General features: G+C 35.0%; 1 protein-coding gene across 4 annotated transcripts in view; it reads left to right on the forward strand.

Annotated features, from left to right (window-relative positions):
* SENP6 (SUMO specific peptidase 6) overlaps nucleotides 1–24,247 on the forward strand; it is a 66,368-nt gene that overhangs the window by 28,617 nt on the left and 13,504 nt on the right. For all 4 annotated transcript variants that reach the window (XR_004255178.1, XM_032215286.1, XM_032215287.1 and 1 more), the window contains exons 6-18: nucleotides 5,541–5,611; nucleotides 6,906–7,042; nucleotides 7,735–8,089; nucleotides 9,248–9,477; nucleotides 12,782–12,955; nucleotides 13,878–13,911; nucleotides 15,679–15,864; nucleotides 16,849–17,072; nucleotides 19,612–19,718; nucleotides 19,795–19,911; nucleotides 20,707–20,829; nucleotides 22,369–22,461; nucleotides 23,450–23,874. Coding sequence is in view for 3 of the 4 variants with exons in the window: in XM_032215286.1 (XP_032071177.1) it covers nucleotides 5,541–5,611; nucleotides 6,906–7,042; nucleotides 7,735–8,089; nucleotides 9,248–9,477; nucleotides 12,782–12,955; nucleotides 13,878–13,911; nucleotides 15,679–15,864; nucleotides 16,849–17,072; nucleotides 19,612–19,718; nucleotides 19,795–19,911; nucleotides 20,707–20,829; nucleotides 22,369–22,461; nucleotides 23,450–23,874 (2,276 nt within the window). In the remaining variant the exon portion in view is untranslated. The remainder of the gene's footprint in view (nucleotides 1–5,540; nucleotides 5,612–6,905; nucleotides 7,043–7,734; nucleotides 8,090–9,247; nucleotides 9,478–12,781; nucleotides 12,956–13,877; nucleotides 13,912–15,678; nucleotides 15,865–16,848; nucleotides 17,073–19,611; nucleotides 19,719–19,794; nucleotides 19,912–20,706; nucleotides 20,830–22,368; nucleotides 22,462–23,449; nucleotides 23,875–24,247) is intronic.

Raw genomic sequence — 24,247 nt, forward strand, 5'->3', positions numbered from 1 at the left:
CCTCAAACTTCTGTTGATGCCCCCCTACTTCTTGATCTACTGCTCTTTTTAAAAGATCCTTTTCATTTAACTAAATAAATTACAAGGCGTCATACTGCAAGACATCTTTAATTAGCCTCTTATCATCATGTTTTTTCAACCATGTAATTGTAGCCAACAAGATCTCACTGGTAGAATATTTTGGGGGGGAGTGTTTCTGGTAATGTGTCCTGATTAGCTAATTAAGTTTTTGGATAAAAAGATGTTTTGTGGTAATACTATTTCTTTAATATCATCAGACTCTTAATTAATTTTACCAGATTCTCGTAACTCATTACAATAACTAATAGTGTGGTCCTATCTTACCAGCAGTAATAACAAAGTTTAGAGATTAATGCTGAAGTATTCCTCTTATTTAATTCTTTACCTAAAAGAAAGGTGTCACTGCTAAAGCACCCAGATACCTGAAAACCTCTATTTCCTATCCAAGTTTGTGAATGATCCTATCATTTGCTGTGGATATTGAAATAAAATTAGTTTCTGAAGCAAACAAGTTTCGAAAAGTTCTGATATTTATGTAATTACTTACCAAGCACATCTAAATTATATTAAAATAACCAAAATATATTTCCAATTCCCAAGGGATGTCACAACTTTTCAGCACCCCAAATGTTTGGAAATTGAAAGTTGAAAAATTTGGCACCCCCTATTTTATCTATATGGAAAAACCGTACAATACACGTTTGGAAAAGTAGTATATGATTTCAGGCAGACATTATTTCCATTACTGGCATAACGGGCGGCATGATGGCTCAGTGGTTAAGACATTGGGCTTGTTGGCTGGAAAGCTGGCAACCAGGTTCGAGGCCTGAGGCTGAGTGCCACCTGATGGGTGAGCTCCTATTCTTGTTCCAGCTCCTGCCAACCTAGCAGTTTGAAAGCACGCAATGCAAGTAGATAAATAGATATCACTTGAGTGTGATGTCATGCTGGCAGCATGTCTGCGGAAATGTCTTCAGGCAGCACTGACTCAATGGGCTTGAAACAGAGATGAGCACAGCCCCTATAGTGGGCAATGACTAGAAGAGTAAATCCACAGGAATCCTTTACCTTTTTTTACTGGTTTATATTTTAAAAATACTATGCAAAATTATGTATCATCATCATCCATAAATATTAGAAACAAATCTAATGGATAAATTAAAGATTATGAAATAATTCTGCTCTGTGAAGCATATCTAGAAAAAAAAACAATCGCAATTTTAATAGAAACTACAGTGATACTTTCAAATATCAATAGAGTAGACTCTTCCATAGTTCATGTCATACTGCAGACCAGAATATCTCTGCCAATTGGGCAGATAAAAATCTTAGATCAATTTTTCCTGCTTTGCTAAATTATATTATGCTATTCTTCCTAGACAATCTTCTTTTTAATAGGGCATTCAAAATAACCATGGGGATTCATAGTAAGCATAGCTCTCCTAAATGTACTACAGTATGAATATATATTGACCACATTTTACTTTTATGCATTTTGATCTGCAGTGTCCTCGTGTTGTGAAAAATACGGCTTTTATATATTCATGTTTTAGTACCTTTAGGAGAGCTACAGATATTGATATACCTACATACATATACACATACATGCACGCACACATACATGAATGGTTATAGTGTCAGCCCTTTCGGAGATGCGATGACTCAGCAGTTAAAAATGCTGAGTTTAGCTGTAAAGCTTACAGCCTGCGTTCCAGACCCGAGCACCATGCGACAAGGTGAGCTCCCATTACTTGCTCCAGCTCCTACTCATTGAGCAGTTCAAAGGCATATAAATCAAGTAGCTAAGTACTTCGGTAGGGAACTAATGGCATTTTGTGGGCCTTGCCTTACAGTCGTTCAGGCCACATGATCATGAAAATGTCTTCTGACAACACTGGCTCCCTTGGCTAAGAAATGGAGATGAGCTCTGTCCCCTAGAGTTGGTGTAGGGAACGTGACTAAACCAGGGAAACTTTATCTTTACTTTTTGGTCAGCTCTTTGAATAGGCTAGGTTGGAAAATAAATTTCCAACAAGAACTATTGGAATTCTCTTTTATTGATGCAGAATATAATAACAGAATCTCAAAAACCTGATAGAGAGTCTCTGTTTCCCCATATTATACCAAAGAGAATCCAGGTGGAGTAATCTTTTCTTTCGACCCCCTTTTCCCTTTCTGGGCCATATGGGTGTTTCATTTTAATGACTGTTGAATTTCTTCTTGAATGCCATCTCCATACTTCCTTACTGCTAGGTATGAATCATAAAGATTTCAAACCCTATATGCTTTATCCTTTAGTACAATGCAATAAGATTGGAAGCTTCACTCTCTCTTTATAACTTAAGTGCAATTGATTAAGCATTCTGTGTTAAATTCAACAACCATGGCTTAACCCACTATTGTTGTTTGCTTGAGATGACATAAATAATCATAGGAAACTGTAAATAATATAAAACAATTAAAGTAGTGTTGGGTTCTGGATCCTGTTGCAACCGGTATGATTGCAATGGGGCCTGGCATCCACCGCATGAATGTGTGCAGTGCGCGCACATGTGCACAGCATGTGCACACATCCTTACCTCTTCCAGCGCCTCTGCAAGCCTCCGTGATGCTCCAGCTGCTCGGAGGAGCGTCACGCAGGCACTGTGTGCTCTGTGTGCATGTGCGGAAGCGCCAAAGAGCTCAAATACAGGTAAGGAGCTCGGGCGGGGCGAGTGGGCCCTCTGGAACACCATACCGGAACGGGAAGGCACCGATACACACGTACCAGGGCGTACCACCTACAACCCACCATTGAATTAAAGCAGCCAGATTTCTAATGCCCATTGTGTGTTGTGTTACTGCTGTTGTTATTTCAATTTATTAGCTGCCTTCTACCAAAGGAATTAAGGTTAAGAAAAATAGTAAAATACGATTGTAAGGGCTAGAAGCATTGCATTGTGACTTATTATAGCCATTGAATATGTCACAATAATTTTGGGGAGGGAACATAAGTCTCTCTTTTTTGGATATTTGAAAAGTAATAGATGTGCATGCAATTAGCTACAGAGATACTGTATTCTTCCTTAGTCTGCAGTAAAATATCTTAAGTCCTCGCAAGTGTCATTTTTAATATACCCTTCAATTTTTCAAATTTAATTTATTTATTTTAATCCATAGCAAATTACATCATTTATATAATAAAAGATTTAATACATTAACAGGAATTGCTGTAAAATTTAAATTAATTAAATTTTTCTAAAGTTAAGCAAAATGTAACTGACTTGCCCATTATTTGTGGGGGATATTTAAATAGAATTTCATTTGTTGCATCTTTAAGTGATACAACTGTCTAGTATATAAAATGTATTTGCAAAGTGTCATTGGTTAATGATAAAACAGAAATTTATGGTGATCTACTTAAAGTGAACAGTTTTTTTTAAAAAAAATAGTCACCTTTTTATTTTCTATATATTTATCAAACTGATAAATAAACATGATCAAGCAACTAAGTGACATAAATCCATGATGCATAGAGATTTTTTTTTAAAAAAGTAGGTAGGTAGAAAATATACATTGTTTTATTCATCATACATCTAAAGTATTGCCTGCAATAAGTCAATTGCAATTGAGATAAAATATAAAGTTAATCAAAATTCAATAGAGTAATGGTTCCTGCCATCTAAAGTTTTCTATTGTTGGGCAATTATTATTTTATCTGATAAAATTAAATAAATAATAAGTTGTTTGTTTGTAAGATTGATATTTTTCCTATAAATAAGAGTGGCAAGTGAACATTTAGATCTTTGTTAAGTATTCATGATTATCTCTTCAAAATTTTACACTTATAAGGAATAACAGTAAATCTTAGATAGCTAAAGAATATAGCATGCAGTATCAACTATCTGTTCCATTTTATCCTAAAATATGTGCTTTGCATCTAATAATAGCTTAGTAAAGAGAATCTTATTCACGTACAACAATATGCTAAATTGTTGAGAATTCTGGCTTTATTGATAGCGATCAACCTATGCGTCAGTTCTTTTCAGATCATTTCTATTGCGCTTTTTATTCTGGAAGAAATAGCTAAACCAACCAAAAAGATTTACGTTGTGGTTTATTCAGCATTTACTCCAAATGGTGGTTCTCTTGACAAGCCAGAAATTTAAACAACAGTTGTTCTTAGCATTTGGTTCCTTGCTACTTTAGAACAAGTTAGAAAGTCTAGTTCGATCATGTACTGAACAAGTCAGATGGAAGCTTTCTGGTTTTGTTAAGTTTGGCATGCTGACAGAAGGGATGGTTAGACAATAAAATGTCTGATTTGTTTTATAAGCTAAAATTCATAATAGCTCAGGTGGTTATGGACAAACTGACTGCCAGAACTATAAATAGCAAAAGACACCTTGTAATTTTGAGATGTAATCTCTCTCCCTCCCTCTCCGCCTCCCTCCCCCTCTCTCTCCCCATTATCTATTGTAACATAGAATTCTGCTTACTATTTCAAGTAGCTTAGTGCACTTCTCTCAATCAGAATTTTTTTCTGAACAGATAGTTATTGCACTGCTGCAAACCTTTTGTGTCTTATCAATATCTTTAAAATGTCAATATCTCCTTATTTTATGGATACTTTTACCTTAATTGCATAATGAGAATTCATGTCCCCCCCCCCCCAGCAATATGGAAATAATATGCTTTTCTCCTCACACAAAAGAGTTTATCAGGACAGTGGCAATAACTACATACTTATTTTATGAAGTTGACTGATAGAACCCATGGAATATGAAACAGCGCTTAAGTTGTGATTGAAAGTCAAAGATAATATTGTTAGGAACTTTCTATTTCATAGCCTTTTGTTTTACAGGTAGTCCTTGACGTAAGACTATCATTAAGCCCACAATTTTGGTCATAAGTCACGAAGGTCATAAAGCCGGTCACTGTGTATCTGCACATGATTTTGTAAACTTTTTTTGCAGTGGTTAAGAGAACATGGCAGTCATCAGCTCAACCAATTGTAGATGTGTTCATATGACTGGCGGGGGGGAGGCACATGTTAGAGGTCATAAGTCCCAGTTTTGGGGCTTGCTGTAACTTTGAACAGTTGCTAATGGACTGATTGTAGGTCAAGGACTACCTGTATACTGACCAAGGAATGGAACTTAAATGCCTAGATATAGCATTTAATAATCAAGTAGACAATCTTAGTGGCTAAAATCACCTTTATATTCTTTTAGAAGTTTAAAGGAATAAGATAGATGTACATGAGTGAGGAATTTTGTGTGTGTATCGGTGTTCACTATGATAAGCTTTTCTGTGATTCCTACTTTAAATTGGTAAAAACTCAACAAATTTCAGCATGGCTAGACAATGTAATGGGAGTCAAAAATAAAAGGTTCAGAAGTTTCACATAGCCTTTTTGACACTGTTTAGAAACTTGTAGATTTTAATATTCTAGGTTTCTACAATGTAAAATATAAATGCCTTTTAACATTTTGTTGACATGCTGTATTTTAAATACAATTTTTACTGACTTTTCCTAGGAAAGAATACCCCGATAATATTCCAAAGGTGGATAACAATTGCAATAAATGGTCTCAGCTTCAGGAGATGAGTATGTGTTTTTTTTAAAAAAAGTTTTTTAAAAAATATTAAAATGATTTAATTGTATATTTTAAATAAGAAGAAATAATATATGTTTGCCCTTTTCATTACAAAAGAAGAAAATTCTTGTTCTGCTTGATCTTTAAAAATTAGTTTTCTGTTGTCGTCGTCCCGTCTCCCCGTTTCTCTGTTTTATTACTTTTTGGTAAGAATAAACCTTGCACGTTTTATTTAAGGTGGGAATTAATAGGGCTGAAAATTGCATTTTTAATTGGTGATATAGAAATGTCAGTTTATAACAATGTGTTTTGAAGTGAGAAAACAAATCCCTTTCTAACTATCCAGTAGCAGGAATTATATTTATGTTGCTTTCTTAGTCTCCATTCTCTTGACTACTTTACCATTGTGTTGTTACACTTACCGTATTTTTCGGAGTATAAGACGCACCAAGATTTTGAAGAAAATTTTAAAAAAGTTTTTGCACTCTGCAGACCTCCCAAAATGCCCCCCCCTTTTTAAAAAGGGAATGGATAGTGTTTAGGAGACTTGTAGGGTGCTGCTGGGGATGCCCCCCCCAAAACGAGCAAAAAACGGCCCATTTTTCATGAAAACAGGCCTGGTTTTTTGTCAAAAAAAGGGGCTGCATACCCTTTAGGAGGCTTATAAAGTGCTTCTGGGGGCTGCGGGGGGGCAAAATTGAGCAAAAATTGGTCCATTTTTTGCTAATTTCTGCCCTCCCTAGCCCCCAGAAGCACTCTGAAAACCTCCTAAAGGGTCTGCACAGCCATTTTGGGGAAAGGGGTGGGGTTTAGGGAGGCAAAAAATACTGTATTCAGTGTATAGGATGCATGCAGATTTTCAGCCTCTTTTTTGAGGGAAAAAGGTGCGTCTTATACTCCAAAAAATACGGTATATATATTTTCTTAAAGAACTTGTCACTCTCGGATTTTGACTTACTTACCTACTATAGTTATTTAATATATTGAAATCAACATATCCAGTCTGTAGGTTACGGTCCATATTTAGAAAAAATTAGGTCTTTGTACTGTTACATCAATTTCCATTTGAAATTTTAGCTACACACTGCTTAAAGTGAGAAGCAGTTGTTTTGAATGAATAGCTTCACAGCCTTTTCCCCCCTTGAATTATCATAGGGCATAGATGCCTGGACAGAAGCAATTAATAATTATTTTTTCTTCATCCTGATGAAAAGCAAAAGAATAAACTAGAGTTGCTGTTCTTCAAGTGAAGATACTTGGTGGTGATTAGTAATGATCTCCCTCTTTTTATTCATTTTTTTATAGAAAGAGTGATGGAGAACAGAGATGAGTCTGGTTCAGAGTCAGAGTCAGTAATTACAAGGAGGGTACAACAGAAACGGCAATATCAGGCTGGTTTGCTTCCATCTCCTGCCACCAAAACTAATGCAACCCACATAGAGGTGGGTCATATATTTAATTTTCCTTACTTGCTGTTAAAGGAAGTGTCATTTCTTAAAAGGGTAAAACCACAGTTCAAAGCTTTGGTTATAAAGTCTTTTATAATTGTTGTAGTTAGGCTGCATATCCCTTTGCTAATACTGTTGTTGTAACAGTTTGCTTTTTTAAATCTAAAATTATTTTCTTTTACACAGACTCCATTAGAAAATAAACTAGATATTTCAATATTAATATTCAAGTTGTAAAGTAGTGGACTTCCTGAATTGTTGTCCTTTCACTGCATATAAAAGTGGTAAATATTTTAAAACATTGTCTTTCAACAAATCTGTGATTAAATATTTGAAGTGATGTTCAGTGGTTATTCTTAAGAGATGAGCAGGTAAGTGGCAAGAACCTTTTTGAAATGAGATAAGAAGTAAAAGACATAAAAGCTGTGACACTAAAAGTAAAGTGTTAAAATATAGGTGGAAAAGCTTGGAAGAATAATGACAGGGACAAAACCTGACAAAAAGGAAAAGAACAGTTGAATTAGCTGGTAATTTAAATTAGATAGTAACTTATGACAACAGCTTAATTCTATTTTTTTTTTTAAAAATTAGATTTCTGAATCTATATAGAAACACTATTCAACAACTGTTGTATACTCATAATAGTGTTTTAAAATATGCACAAAAATATCTTTTTTTAACCCTAGGGCTTGGATAGTTATTCCAGAATTTGCCTATGCATTGGAAAAACAAATGAAAGTGAGACTGAATGCCAGCTTTCTGGAGTTTTTAAAGGCTTGCCAAGACAATCCACGCAAACCATGCCTTTACATGATAATTTGGCACGAGAATCGATACATGACAGTTCAACAGAGCAACATTCTTTAAACACAGGATTAAATGCAAAAAAGTTTTATGGATCATCTCCTGGTACAGTTTCTACGGACCTCATGGTGAGGCGCAACATAGGCCCTGCTATGTTACGGCCAAATGGAAAAGTGGGTTCTAAAATGACTGGACATTTACGGCAGAAGACAACAGCATCTGAGTTAAATGATCCAAGTATGTCTTTTTTAAAAAAATAAATAAATAAAGCTAGGTAAAAATTAAAATGATAACCTTCACTAATTTGGAGAGGAAATATATCACTGGAGTTACCGTATTTTCACCCATATAACCCGCGGGTTATATGCGGTTTTTACATGCACAGCGCCCCCCTGCGGGTTATATGCGTGGGCGGGGTATACAGAAAATATTTTACACGATCGGAGGCTTACACGATCGGAGGCTTGCTTCTTTCTCCGTTTCTTCCCCCACCCCGATCTCAGCTGTTTCCTTCTCCTTCGTTCCTTTCCTCTTCCCCAGCGTGCGCAGGCTTCTTTCTCCGTTTCTTCCCCCACCCCGATCTCAGCTGTTTCCTTCTCCTTCGTTCCTTTCCTCTTCCCCAGCGTGCGCAGGCTTCTTTCTCCGTTTCTTCCCCCACCCCGATCTCAGCTGTTTCCTTCTCCTTCGTTCCTTTCCTCTTCCCCAGCGTGCGCAGGCTTCTTTCTCCGTTTCTTCCCCCACCCCGATCTCAGCTGTTTCCTTCTCCTTCGTTCCTTTCCTCTTCCCCAGCGTGCGCAGGCTTCTTTCTTTCTCCGTTTCTTCCCCCCCCATCTCAGCTGTTTCCCTTCTCTTTTACTCGCCGCGGGTTATATGCGTGGGCGGGTTATATGCGTGTGCGGGTTATATGCGTGGGCGGGTTATATGCGTGGGCGGGGTATACGGGAAACATTTTACACGTTCCAGAAAACCCGCGGGTTATATGCGTGGGCGGGTTATCTGCGTGGGCGGGTTATATGGGTGAAAATACGGTACTTAATAATATTGGAGTATGTTCTGAAGATCTCTGATGGAGCAGAGTTCTATGTGTATAGGAGTTCTATGTGTATTTAATGCTTTCATAGAGACAATCTAGGAAGCACACATTCAGTTCTAAGTTCTAAAATGTAGTCTTTTAAAGTTACATGGAATTCAAATTGCATTTATATCTTAGATTCCTACATATGAATAGTATGTCCTGTCCGTTGTAGCTGTCATTTCTACTTTTGAGATCATCAAGACGCTGGTTAGGTTAGAATTTTATCTTGTTTTAAATACTTCTTCCCTGTCTTAAACTTCTTATTTAGAATTTGATATTATCATAAAATATAAACATCAGGCAAATGCTTTTGTTTTCAGTTGTGCTCTCCAGTGATGAAGAAGAAGATCAGATTGGTGTCACTAACAGAATGGAGAGCATATCACCACGGCCAGCAGATTTAGCCTGTTCTTCTCCTGCACCTTCCACAGGAAAAGTGGAAGCAGCCCTGAAGGAAAATACTTGTGAACTAGAACAAAGGCTAACTGCCATTACAGCAGAAACCGAATCTACAGTAGCATTACCAAGAAAAGCAAGAATGAAAGATCAGGTAGCTCCTCCATATGCAGGGTGAAATGAATATGTAAGCTTATCAGTGATTTCCCTGTGTGAGTGGAAACTTAGGATAGTGACTGCATAATATACATCATGTTATCTTAATGGGAAAATACTCCTGTACATCAGTGGTTCTGAATATAGGAAGAAAGCGCTTGCTTCTTTATGAATAGAATTCAAGAGTCAAGCGTACATTTATTCTTCTAATCTATAACCAATTATCTTTCAATGGGATTACTGTATAGCTATCTTTTTTTATATCAATCAGATATTTACCAGATATGCATGTTGGCTCCCTAAAACACAAAGTGAAGAATTGCACAGTTAATAACTACTAGGCTTTGTGAAAAATTTCAGGTTTCCCAAACAGTATGTCAAAGTATTTTTGAAATTTGAATGATGTTAAAAAAAACAAAACACTATTAAATGCAATATTGAAGATCAAGTGTAGGCACCACTATAAACACAAAGAAATGAAATCTCACTGGATATGAATGAGTCCTTTGATGTAATTAAAGCTGTTAGCTGGATCGGGACATTAGTTAAAACCTGCCTCCATAGAATGAGAACCACTTTTCTGTACTGCTTTCCATGTTAAATTTGATTGTTGAAATCACAGGAACTGTGTAAGAAGAATGAAATCAAAGACCGACAACCACATCGTTTTCAAAGATGGAACACTTAAATTGACCAAAGAGGATATTATCTCCATGTTGCCCATCACTTCCGTGTTGCTTCTATTCCTGTAGAATTAAAAACATGGAAAACAGCCCAAGGGAGTGGTTGTAACAGTTTTGTTGATAAGTGTAAATCAATTTCAGGAGATAAATTGATTCCACAAGGAAAAGCATCCTTAAATTAAAATACATTGAAAATTGTCCCAATTAATAGCACTTCACTGTAAGGATTTCATGGTGGGGATTTTTGTTTTTTAGTTTGAGCATCACTGCAAGAATTGGATAAACAAAGACAAAAATGCACCATGAACAGGCTCCTTGAGTGCTGTCAAGGGGGACAACTTTCACGGTATGTTAATCTAAAGACTTAATAGTCATGGCAGCAGCTCTCTGTAGGGGTATTCTAAGTTATGAACTTGTTTAAAAATATGCAAATATGCTTTACAGCAATCCACTAGGTAAAATGAATCAAAATAATATAATATTTATACAGTCCACACAGTGTTAGACACAAATGCCATAATCTCTCATCTACTGTATATGAATAATTTAACGACTAACACTGTAGAGTTGATACAAAATGAGATGAAAATAGAATCTGGTAATTTCAAATACAGTGTTGTTGTCCAGTGTCTCTATAATGGAATTAAGAATCCAAATTAAATAGAGTAGGTCCTAAATAAGTATCAATATTGCTACATTGGCCTTCTATTTCCACTTTATAGGCCTTGTACCTGGTTTTTTTTAAAAGGTGTACATGGGAGGGGAGGGAGGTATGTGATTAAATCAAAATAAACCTCTTATTAAAATCAATGGAACAGTTTCAGCATCACTGTTGTTTTTAACTTTGTGTTCAGTGCTTCTGAAATATACTGTACTGCTTGTAATGTACTTTTAGAACTGTTTTGGCACTGGTTTTATGTTTTGTCAGCTCGTATATTTTATATATTCAGTTCGGATAGATGTACATGAGTAGGATATTTTTCATGACAGTATTTCTTCTCACTCTGATATATCTTATATGTAAAATCTGCATGTGCCACTTTTTGTGAAACCCTTACCTGTGTCAGTTCAAATGGAATGTACGAGTTCTTCATTTTGAACACACAGAATCTTTTGTGAAAGATGGCTTATACATAACAATGCTTCCTGACTATTAATGCTTAGGGTGATAACAGTGGGGAGATACCATCTTTCCCTCAAGAAAAGAAGTAAGGCACAAGAATCCAGAAAGGAACTGTACCCAAAATAAACAATGCCTTAAAGGCACCGAACATTCCTGCCCATTGACTCATTGGTGCACCCAAGTACTTAAGAGATTTTAGCATTCATGTAAGAATTTCGTGAGAGTTTGGCTTCTTTTTATGCTTTAGAATCTTGAAAGATTTTCTAAAGCCTCATAAAATTTGGGTCAGTGTTTTATTTAAAAAAAAAACCTATTAGGTTTAAATTAATAGGTGCGAGTAAGTTGTAATACTCCAGTACTAAGTACTAGAGTGTTAAGGAGAGTTGATGTCCATAGATAGTATGTTGACAAACCTAGTTTTAAAACCCTAACACATGCTGGCCGGGGAATTCTGGGAGTTGAAGTTCACAAATCTTAAAGCTACCAAGGTTGAGAAACTTTGTCATAGCAATAGTTTACTTTATTGTCATTGCATTTTGTACAACTAAATTAAATGAGATTTTCAGTTTACAATGACAGTACAAGGAAAAGAAGGAAGAAATAGCACTTCGACTTATATACCACTTTAGAGTTCTTTACAGCCATCTCTCTAAGCGGTTTACAGAGTCAGCATATTTCCCCCAACAATTTTGGATCTTCATTTTACCAATTTCAGAAAGATGGAAGGCTGAGCCAACTTTGAGCCTGGTGAGATTCAAACTGCCAAATTGCAGTCAGCCGGCATTCAGCAGAAGTAGCCTGCAGTACTGCGCTCTAACCACTGGGCCACTGTGGCTCATAAACACAAACACAGCCTAGAATGAAGTTACTGAACTATTGCATCTGTAATTATAGGCCTATTATATCATTCTAGTAAGTAATAGAAATTATATTGGTGACATCATCTTCTGGAGATGTCACATGATGATAATCTAAGAAAGGGATTTTCCGTCTTTTATCTTCTGGAGCAATCTTCTTTCTACCCAAATGAAGGCCTATTGATGCTATATTTTGACGTCTGTTGAAGGATACATCTATTTGCTTAGGGCTCTTTGTAATAAAGAGATGTTGCATGAACATTAGAAAAACACTAAAGAAAAACATTTATATGACTTTATTTTTATACTTTTCTTATGACTTTAGAGTTATCCTGCTTTGTGTTGCAATTATTTATGTGGAAAATACCTTTAAATAAATTATGTGTATGATATGGGAGCAGTTAATTCAAATTCAGAAGAGTTGCATACAGATCCCATTCAGAATTTGTATATAGAGTGTGCCACTGACATACTTTTTAATATTTACATTATTTGCACAAATATTCTGAAAGTTAAAAAAAAAGTTTCACTTGCGAATATTTTGGCCAGTTTTCAGTAATTCTGCATAGCCCATATGTTTTAAAAGCATGTTATAATTATTTTTCATAAATTATGATGATTATGTTAATTATTTTACAGTTTGGCAACATTGTATCCAACGCTCCTATAAAGCGTCGAAAAGTTTTCCCCCAAGAAGCTGTGACTGATGTCATAATACCTTCAAAATATCAGAACTCTTATGAAAGTGTCATATTAAACTGTCGGAGTATAAGAATAGGAACTCTGCGAAAAATGGTGATGGATCCTGTAATTGTAAGTAAAGTAATAGATTTGGGGTTTGTCAATTCTGTTTTATAACAGTGGAGAATCTAAAGATGTAGTTAAAAATTATTTGAAATTAGCGTGGATCTTTGAGAATGGTAAGGAGTAGGCAGATGTGATAGAATTGTACTTTTTAGAGTTATGCACAGAAAATGTTTCTATTTGTTTGGTGCATAGAGCAAACAGGTTGTCTCTCATGCATTCTGTCACTGACCTGGGCCAGTCAGTTTTCAAACTGAATAAGATCCATTATTGTTTCCCTGTTCTGGCTTCTGTTAGTTCAGAATCTGGAGCAGATCCTAAAATGCTAGATGTAGCAAATATTGGGTTTTAGAACCTGCAGGGAAATTAGGTGGTGACAAAAAGAATAGAAGAAAAACTCTGCTGTCATCCTGTGATTTCTGGAACAGAAGAATCTGGTATTGTCAGTTGCCAAGTGTCTGAATTTTGATTATGTGACCATGGAGTTGTAAGGGTTGTAAGGTTGAAAAACGCTCATAAGTGATTTTTTCATTTTTACCATTGTAACTTTGAACGGTTACTAAATGCCCAGTTGTAATTTGAAGATACCTATATAATTAGCTGTATTCTTGAGAATTGGGAGTGAAAGGTGTTAATATATTATTAAACTGTTCCAAAAATATCAAATCCTTCAGTCTGTGAAGAGGTTTGGATATATGAATTTGGATTGTTAACAAAAAAAAGTGATTATGTACTCATGGAAGAATGCTTATGTCCCAAATTTTGAAAAAAAATTATTAACAAAATTTGGCAAGTCTCCGTCTTTACACTGAAGCAGACATAGGACAGTACATTTCTGTATGGTCTTGGTTTAAATTTATTGTGAATAATTTCAAATCATGGGTTGTTAATGAGAACTTATACCTGTAGTAATATAAATTTTCTTTTTCAGTTTTGTTTAGACTATATTGAGATACGTTTGGAAGGTTAGTATTTTTCTTTTTCTGTTATAATTTTTCTTCATATTGTTGTATGTGATAAATATATTAGTTGGAAATTACATATTTGTTTCTTTGTACGTGTTTATTCTGTTGGGATAAAATATTTAATATGCCAGTATTCTTAACTAATCAGGAATTGACTTGCTTATATATAACATATTAAATACCAAGGCAAATTCAAACATTTGAAATACATTTTTTAGGATATTAATAGACCAATTCAAGACAATAAATGAAATGATTTTCATAGATACTAGCAATAATTTCCAGTATTTAATGTTCAAAGTGCAGTACCAATATTTAGGTAGTGGTTGAAGAAATAAACTCTATGGGTTTTATGCTTTGAATTTTTTAAATATTGTATTTAATCATAATAATGAGGGTGGCCATACAAATTTGTTCAATAAATAAAATAATTTATGTTTCTTCTGGTTTAAGCCACATGTCATTTTATGGATATGCAAAACAATAATTCAAATGTCACAAAATAACTTTTGAAGCTCATACAAAATCATAATCGTGTTCATATTATAAAAATATTGAAACTAATGCAGTCTCCTTCACTAATGCATGTGTGCAACCTAACTCTATGCTTTCATTACAAATGAGATGTATGTTGCTTCTTTTGGTGAAAATAGAATCTCAGAGCTATAGTTTTAGAGGCCATACTATGTAGCCTCTTTTTAGGCAAGGGAGTTGGTTCATAGAGGTATGAGCAAACTAGAAATATTCTAGGGAGAAAAATTAGGGATTTGCAGTTGTGATTAGATTAGATTAGATTTATTAAATTTATATGCCGCCCTTTTCCCCCGAAGGGGAACTCTATCTCCTAGCCAACTCCCCCCCCAAAAAAAAACATTGGGCCCTAAAGCTATTCCAGAGTAGTATAGGATGTGAAATGGGGGGACTCAGCTGCTTCTCCTACATAGGTTGATAGATTTAGATTTTTTTAGATTTTATTAAGAATTTATATGCCGCCCTTTTCCCTGGAGGGACTCAGGGCGGCTTACAATAATGAGGGGAAGGGGGTGCAAGACAAGACTTAAAGGAAAAAAAATCGTGAATAAAAGAAAATTATCCATAAAAACACAACATTCATTCAACATTCGGGCGGGGTGAGAGTAATCCTATCCCCAGGCCTGACGGGATAGCCAGGTCTTCAGGGCTGTGCGGAAGGCCTGGACTGTGGTGATAATCTTCTATCCAAGCCCATTTCTTTTCTGATGAACATACTGCCTAGCATTGTATTAGTAGACTGCTCCTTTCATATTTGGACTTTCTTGGTAACTTCCTACAGAATATCCCTTTGGAATAAATTTGAAAAAAATGCCCACTTCCCATTCTGTTTGTAGAACAGGTTTTAATTTGATACCTTCCAAAGTTCAATCTCTTAATGGTTAAAGCTTTGAAGTTAACTTCAGAGAATAATGGGTTTTGTTCCCCACAATGTAATATTGGATGGACCCAAAAAAAAATGAAGTAATAACTAACATTGTAATCTGACTTTTGTTTTTTTTATAACCTTTGAAATAACAATATTCTTTCTGTGTTTACCTTTTAAAAAAAAATCATTTTAAAATTCATTTTGTCAGGCAAAAACTCAAATGTGTTTGACTAGGAAATATTTTATCATTTAATCTGTACAAATATAGACTAACCTTGGATGTTACTGGTTTATTCTGATAACAGTTTGCTATCATTTTGAATGAGTACTAATGAAATTTTGATTGAATATTTTTTATTTTTTTTTAGAGTCAGAAAATGATACTAGAGATATTAATTTAAAAACGTCTGAACTTACAAAGTGTGAATGGTGTGGTGTACGCAAATTGCCAGTGGTTTTCTTGCAAACTGTACCTGCTGCCTGCCAAAGTTTAAGATCACATCTGAAGATGAATAGGGAAAAAGATAATGTCTGGTATGATTGTAAAGGAGCAAGTAAGTAAATGTTGTTATGATCTTTTTTTTTTTAGAATTTTATGAGCAGACTAGACTATGGTAAACTAGATTAGTTTTCATGCTGTTTTCTGAAAATATATAAATAATACAAGGTTCATTGTCACTTTGTGATTCATAAATGGGGGCTGTGCATTTTCGCAGAGCCCCTTTGGAATTTTCTCGAGCCTATAAAATCCTTGGCAATAATCCTTATATCCACATGTGCTTTGTAGCCAATGCCACATTAGGCATTATCATGCCCTAACAACCTTATTTTTTACTATCATGGCAACAGCACCTTTGGAATCTGAATTTTTAGATTTCTAGACTATTTCTCCTTTTTACTAACGCCAAAAATAATTCATTTCTTTGGGTTAATACGTACAAGTTTAGCTGTAAATAATGGTAACGCATATATGCTATTTTTACATTCTTAGTAGAGATTCTTATTTTTGAGTAATAAAATTGTCCGATGATGTAAACTATTTTGGCAAGAGCCTAGTAAAAGCAAACTAAACTATTCTATTTAAAAGGAGCATTTGTGAATTCAGCATTCTGAAACTTACAGAAATTGAATGCATTTTCAATGGAACAACATTAGATTAAGAACTATTGTCTTTAAGACAATAGTTTTAAAATTATTTTTCATCCAGCACTTCAGTTCAGAGATATTTGAATACAATACTAATGTGTTTGTGGACATGTTGTATTAACCCCAGGCTGCCTTTTTACTCAAATAAATTAGATGATCAACATGCAAATATTATGTTCAAAACACACAGATAACTATATCAATGGCTCCAACATATAGTCTCTTCATGTGGAGATTTTTTAATATATTGATCGAGGCCTCTTGCTTGTAATTATCTATTTCTACAGAACAATATGTAAACCTAAAAGAAGAATTTTGATTGCAGTGTATGTTACAATATTAAATTTATAATAAATTCATGGGCTTTTAACATTTTTTTTCTTTTTTCATAGATCCAGAGGAACAATACATTATTTTAATTTTTGAGACAAGTCTTGATCCTCATGCAAATGCAATATTTGAAAAATTAATAACCGAAATTGGTATCAGGAACAACATTTCTGAATTTTTTGTGAAAATTACGTTTGAAGAAGCAAACAGTAGGCTTGTGGCCTTTACAAAATCTTTTGAAGATACTAGAGGAAGCAGTGTCCCTAAAGAAAGCAAAACAAAACATGTAACTCTTTTAAAGAATTATTATTATTCCCACTATTTTATATATAATGTTGTCTAAAATATTCCATTAAAGAAAACACAAACCTATTTTTAGATTATGTATAAACTGAAAAAATGTAAAATATTTTATTGTAAAGACTAAGGTTTTTATTATGAAGATTTAATTGTAATTGTAATTTAATAAATTTATATGCCACCCAATCCCGTCGGACTCCAGGCGGCTTACAAATACAAGAATAAAATAAAAAACTAAAATATAGAGAAAAGAGAAAAACAGATTTAAAAGTAACACACCATGCACTCAAACCTAAATGGGGCTGGACCTCATTTATGGAGTCAACAGCCCCAAGCCTGCCGGAACAGCCAGGTTTTAGTGGCTTTTCAGAAGGCCGAGAGAGTGCGAAGGGCCCGGATCTCTGCGGGTAGATCGTTCCACAGGGCCGGAGCAGCTACAGAGAAGGCCCTCCCCCGGGGGGTCGCCAGTCGGCATTGCCTGGTCGACGGTACCTGGATTAGGCCCAGCCTATAAGATCTTATCGGCCGTTGGGAGGTATGTGGCAGGAGGCGGTCTCGCAGATAGCCAGGTCCCAGGCCATGTAGGGCTTTAAAGGTAATAACCAGCACCTTGAAGCGCGTCCGGAGATATTTAAAAGCTAGCAAAGTCTGAAAGAGCTAGTCTATCACAGGAGAGAAGTATTCACATGACACTTCGTTCCTGGTTTGTTTCTCCTTTGTTTGTTTTACTGGTATGCTAGTAATATGCTAGTAATACAAGGTTGTTCTTCCTGCTTGGTTTCTGTTTAGGTCTGTGGGTTTGTGTGTTTTAGTTCATGGAATAATTTTTTAAATCTAGAGATAGGGTTGCTACTGTTGTTTTGTATTGTTTGTGAGGTGGGTTAGATTTTTTTTTTTATCTTGCCTTGATTATGTTTATAAGTAACTCAAAGTGACAAACATACATAATATTTTTCCCTCCTCCTGTTTTCCTCACAATGTCAGCCCTATGATGTGGGTTGGGCTGGAAAAGAGTGACTGGCCCAAGGTCACCCAGCCGCTTTTCATGCTTAAGGCAGGAATAGAAGTGTCCTGGTTTCTAGGCCAGCACCCTAATCAGATGTGATGCATTGTGTTCCTGTGTAGGGATGAAGTGTTTTGTTCATGCGAGTTATTATGAGGGTGATCATCTTTTCGTTTTAATACTTTATCTGTATTTTTATTTTCTGGTTTTGTTTTGGTGGTTATTTGGGAGGAGGGGTATATATTGTGCTTATCTGCCTGTCCTAGTATGCTAACTGTATTTGAAGGCAGTGAAGCTGGATATTTTATTTAAGAGGTCTGTGCGTGTATGTGTATGCGTGCATATACACACATTTTCTGTTTTCAAGATAATTTTTCTTGTGTTTTATGCTACATTTCTGAAGTCCATTTGACATTTGGAAGTAGATCTCCATCTCTGTTTTATATTTGAGGAGGAACTGCTAGGAGGGAGGGAAAAGAAGAGAAGAAAACAGTTAAACTAGAGGAATGATTCTGTTGACGGTTGGTGTTGTGAATTGATGGGAGGTTTGCTTTGTCATATAAACCAAGAGTAAGCCAGGATTTAGGGTTCAGACATAATGATTGCAAGTCACACATTTCACCAAGTCTCTATGGAGAAAGACTCAGCCTTTTCTCACAACAGAAATGGGATTAAGGACAGTGTCATCCATTACATTAAAAGTGTGGTGATAGCATCTGAATGGACTGCCAAATATTTCAACTGCCCCTTTAAAAAAATTCTTTATAAAAAAAAGCATATAATATAGAGAACTGTTTTAAACAGAGTAAGTAAGATTATTAGCTAGATCTGGAGAGTGTGTGAAGTGAGTAAGGAAATGAGGAGCAGATTCTTTAGAAACAATAGTACATAAAGCTGACAAGGAAGCTGGAAATAGTGCCTAAAGTGATATCCAAATGATCCACTATGATTACAATTTGTTTTATTGTATTTCAATAATTGCTTAAGAAAAATAAGAGTTGTGTAATATTGTTCCTTTGTCAGCAAGGATTTAAATATGTTATGAAAAGAAAGGGATAATAAGGTTGTGTTACAACAGGCGCTAGGGATGGTAAACAAAGCAACTCAAACTGTACATTATAACCTTTTAAATGGAATAACAAAAGTATAAGAATGGCAAAGAAAAAGAATAACTATGTGAATGTATACCTATAATTGTATGTAAGAGAATAAATGATAGTAAGAATATAAAGCACAATATAGGTAAACAATATTTGGTTATAAATAGCTAAGTATAAATAAATATAGAATTGTACATAAAAATGGATAACGAATAAGGGGACCATGAATGCAAGATAGAAATGTATAGAAGGGAAAACACTAACTGTAAAGAAACCGATACGGAACTGCTGTATGATATACGATGGAACTTCTTGTTCCTATGTTGTTTTAAGTCATGTGTTTGTTTTTGTGGATCTGTTTATGTGTTTAAAATAAAAAAAAAAAATATATGTTATGACACTTGTTTCTTAATTTTCTTAAGGTTGTCTCTGATTCTAAAATGCAGCTGCAAAATGCAACACAGTTCCAGTTCTTTGAAGATGATGAAAGTGGAGAGCCACATACCGTCTTCATTGGTCCCATAGAAAAGTAAGACTTGGTTCTTCTTTTTGTAATGTTTTAACATTATATGACTTCAGCTTACTTGATATTTGTTTCTTTGCAGGTTGATAGTTTATCCGCCTCCTCCAGCAAAAGGGGGTATTTCTGTCACCAATGAAGATCTTCAATGTTTAATTGAAGGAGAATTTTTAAATGACGTAATAATTGATTTTTATTTAAAGTAAGTTGTGTAGTGTCCATTTCATATAAAGTTAATTGAAAAATCCCTTAAATATTAAAATTCAACATTCAGAGCTAAGTAAAACCTTTGTTAGAAGTAGTCAAAATAACACAGAGGAGGATTTAAGGTTTTGCGTTCTCCAGAATTCTTTATCTGGCACAATATTAAATGAATAAACAAATAGGGGAGAACAGGGGTATTTAAAAATGAAATATGGTGATCCAGCCATGAAGTCAGAAGCCTCTCATTAGTCCTAAAATGAAGTTTTTACTTTTTTGCATATCTTTTGGTTAGTGATTTTGTAGTTTCTGCAGAGTGTTTCGAATGGTTACTTTCCCATACTCTGAAGAAGCAAAATATTAGCTCTCCGTTTATCTCTTACCACAGTTGATATATTTAGCTTTTTCAGCATTGTTGTTGTAAAGACCAAAGATTTGGGTTCCCTTTAAAAAACATTATTTTAAATATTTTTCCCCAAATGTATCATGATATTATTGTAGCTGAATAATAATCTAAGAAGCAGATCATTTTTGAGAATTATTACATTAAACTAGTATTGGAAATATGTTCTAAAACTTCTTTCAAAGTTTCACTGCATTTGGATGCTCCCCCTCATTTAGTAATGTCACTTCAGAGGCCATGTTCTGGTTGGAACGCAAAGGCAAAATAGTTCAGATGGTTCAAATAAAAGATTTGAAATGTTACTTTTAAAAACATTTAAAGCAAATTGCAAATTGTGGTTTTATTTTCTAACTTTGTGCCAAATATGTGTGTATTCTCTATTTCAAAATAAAGGTATCTGGTGCTAGAAAGGTTAAAAAAAGAAGATGCAGATAGGATTCATGTGTTCAGTTCCTTTTTTTACAAACGCCTTAATCAAAGAGAGAGAAGGAACCTTCAAGAAACTTCAAAGCTCACGTAAGTCTAGTTGAAAGATATTTGTAAAATTTCAGTTAGACAAGCTTTGTCTAACAGAAAAACAGGCCGTCCTCGACTTATGACCACAATTGAGTCTGAAATTTCTGTTGTTAAATGAGACATTTGTTAAGTTACTTTTGCCCCATTGTACAACCTTTCTTGCCACAGTTAAATGAATCACTGCAATTGTTAGTAACACAGTTATTAACTGAATCTAGCTCCCCCATTGCCTTTGCTTGTCAGAAGGTCGCAAAAGGTGATCACATGGCACACACGCACACACACCCCAGGACACTGCAACCATCGTAAATACGAACCAGTTGCTAAGCATCTGAATTCTGATCACATGACCATGGGGTTGCTAAAATGTCACTTTTTTCGATGCCATTGTAACTTCGAACGGTCACTAAACGAACTGTTGTAAGTCAAATACTACCTGTAGCCAACACATACAATTTAATATGATGTTGATTTGATGTTGGGATCCAATAACATCTAGAGCTTCTAGGTTAGATAAATATGCTAATATAAGTTCCTGTATGGAAGATGGAAAATTAATCAATCAATCAAACAAACAGATGCAAGTCTTGGGTTAGCTGGGAAAAACTGAAGGTCTTCGTGTTCTTGGGGTGTGTGTGTGTGTGTGTGTGTGTGTGTGTGTGTGTATGTATGTATATATATATATGTGTATATATATATATGTGTGTGTGTGTGTGTGTGTGTGTGTGTGTGTGTGTGTGTGTATGTATGTATGTATGTATGTTTGGTTTCCAGACAGAAACCCAATATTTTTTACTGTTGCCTTTTTGTTACATTTGTTATATTTATGCTGATAAATAAATAAAGGGAGACTAGTATAGATCTATTTCAAGCTATTTAGCTCTCATCAGCTAGCCACACCCTTGTTGGGAATCTAGCCACACCCTTGTTGGGAATCGAACCTGTGCTCTATTGCCAACAAGGGTGTGGCTAGATTCTATTGCCAACAAGGGTGTGGCTAGATTCCCAACAAGGGTGTGGCTAGCTGATGAGAGCTAAATAGCTTGAAATAGATCTATACTAGTCTCCCTTTATTTATTTATCAGCATAAATATAACAAATGTAACAAAAAGGCAACAGTAAAAAATATTGGGTTTCTGTCTGGATGGTCTCTTGTGACGAGCCGAAGACAGAGAGTGGAAGTGTGACCTTCCTCCCATATTTGGGCATACCAGGGGTTGTGACTTTAAATATATATATGATAAACTAGATTGTAACAGCATCTTAGGATTTATTTACTTTAAATTGAGTAGTATGGAAATGAGCATATCAATAAATGAAGGGTACCAATCATATGCTATAGCTAGCATGCATACCTTGACAAATTATTTCAACTTTCATATCTAATTATACTGTAAAATAACTCTTTTTGAAGTATGGATACTATTACAATATAGTAATTAATAAATTCTCATTATAGATAGAAAAATAATACTTAATCCCCTAAATATCTTCTGAAAAATTATAAACACATTTCATTTCCTTTTAATTTATTCACAGAATTCAGCAGAAACGGCATGGCCGAGTAAAAACATGGACACGACATGTTGATATTTTTGAAAAAGATTTTATTTTTGTTCCTCTTAATGAAGCGTAAGTAATGTTTAGAGCATTAGAATTTCATTTATATTGGTAGAATCCACACATTGTATATTATTTCTTTTAACAGTAATTACTTATTGAGCATAATACATGAAAATAACTAAAACATACTTAAGATTAATTTATATAATATATGTGTAAAGTAAATTATAAAACATAGTTTACAAATCACGGTACAGTAAAACCTTTGGTCACGAACGCTTCTGACCACGACCAAATCGGGTTCCGTCCAAAAAATTCACAATTATTTTTTGCAGCCAATTTCCCCTTCCCTGTCATTTTTTTTGTAACTGTCAAATTTCCAAAATTAGGTTCGGTTCATGACCAAATTGGTTCATGACCAACGTTATGGAACGAATGATGATCGTGACCAGAGGTTCTACTGTGGTTATGTTCAGAACCAAACATACACATTCTGATGTAATATGGTGTGTATGCCACTGGGACCTATGATGGAGAGATCCTCAAAAGCATTCACAGGCTTCCCCTTCTCTTCTTTCACCTAGAAAAAGGGAATTCTTAATACCAAAGTTTTTCTTTTCCACTTCAAACTTGAGGGTGGGGTGGGTAGAATGAGGTATAGTGACATGCCTCAATATACCTGACAGCTGCTCTAAACATCTTTGTGGCAAGGAGTAGACCATATTCTTTCTCTTCCAGCTCTTAACAGGAAGAAATTAAATGGGATACATGCTCTAATTCTATTCTCAGGGACTGATTCAATATCAATATCAGAATAGAAAGAATATCTCAAAATATCTCTGAATAGGCAGGCCTCATTTGCTGGCCTCCCATTTTAGTTCTAATGTTAGAGCAAGACAAATGAGCAGGTGGGGTTTTTTTTGCTTGATGTTGTGTAGAAATATAGCATATCAGGAAGAAGAGGTAGGGTAGCATTGTGAAAATGTATTGAATACTTTAAGAACATGTTATGAAGATACATGTTTTAAATTCCTTTGTTGTTCTTTTTCACTTGCAGTGCCCACTGGTTCTTGGCTGTCATCTGTTTTCCAGGTTTAGAGAAGCCAATATATGAGGCTAACCCGTTTTACCAGGAAAATGTACCTCCACAGGTTAAGTCGTCTTCTTTAGATCAAGATAGAAGTGCTTCATCTCCTGTATGTGCGGAAATGGATCTATTGCCGCAGTCCCCTCTAACAAGGAAATTGTTCAGCAAAAAACATATGGCAGAATTAACTGACACAAACACGGATTCGGAGGAGAGTGAACCATTATACTGCAAAAGAAACTCTTCTGAGAAAAGTGGCTTTAAAAAACTAAATCATTTGAACAGCACTGTAGAGGAATTCAGGACTATGGAACCCATATGTCCTAAACATGATCCGAAAACTTCAGAGGCAAATGGAATGCAAAATGAACATAAAATTCATATCCAAGCTAGTGGTATGTAGTCTTATCCATTTAATTTTGTTTTAGTATCAGGGAATTTTAAAAAGTACAAAAATGTTGTACTTTAGGAACAACTGTAATTTAGAGCATGGTATTTAGATTGTAGATGAGACACTAATGGGTATGTACTCATAACTACATTTCATGAACAAACCACTATAATGTTGAAGTGTGCTTAAGTCAGAAATTATTAACATAATTTGTTTTTGTACTGGTAGATTTATATATTTAAAACTATTTTAGGTTATCTTTATAAGCAACGTTCAGGTCGACCTCATGTTGGATTCTAAGTACAAAAGATCCAAAGCTTTATTGAAAGCTTCTGAGATAACTTAATTGAGAGGACTTCCACCTGAGAATCCTAGAA

The sequence above is a fragment of the Thamnophis elegans genome, chromosome 4, assembly GCF_009769535.1.
Source record: "Thamnophis elegans isolate rThaEle1 chromosome 4, rThaEle1.pri, whole genome shotgun sequence".
In the NCBI taxonomy this organism is placed as follows: domain Eukaryota; kingdom Metazoa; phylum Chordata; class Lepidosauria; order Squamata; family Colubridae; genus Thamnophis; species Thamnophis elegans.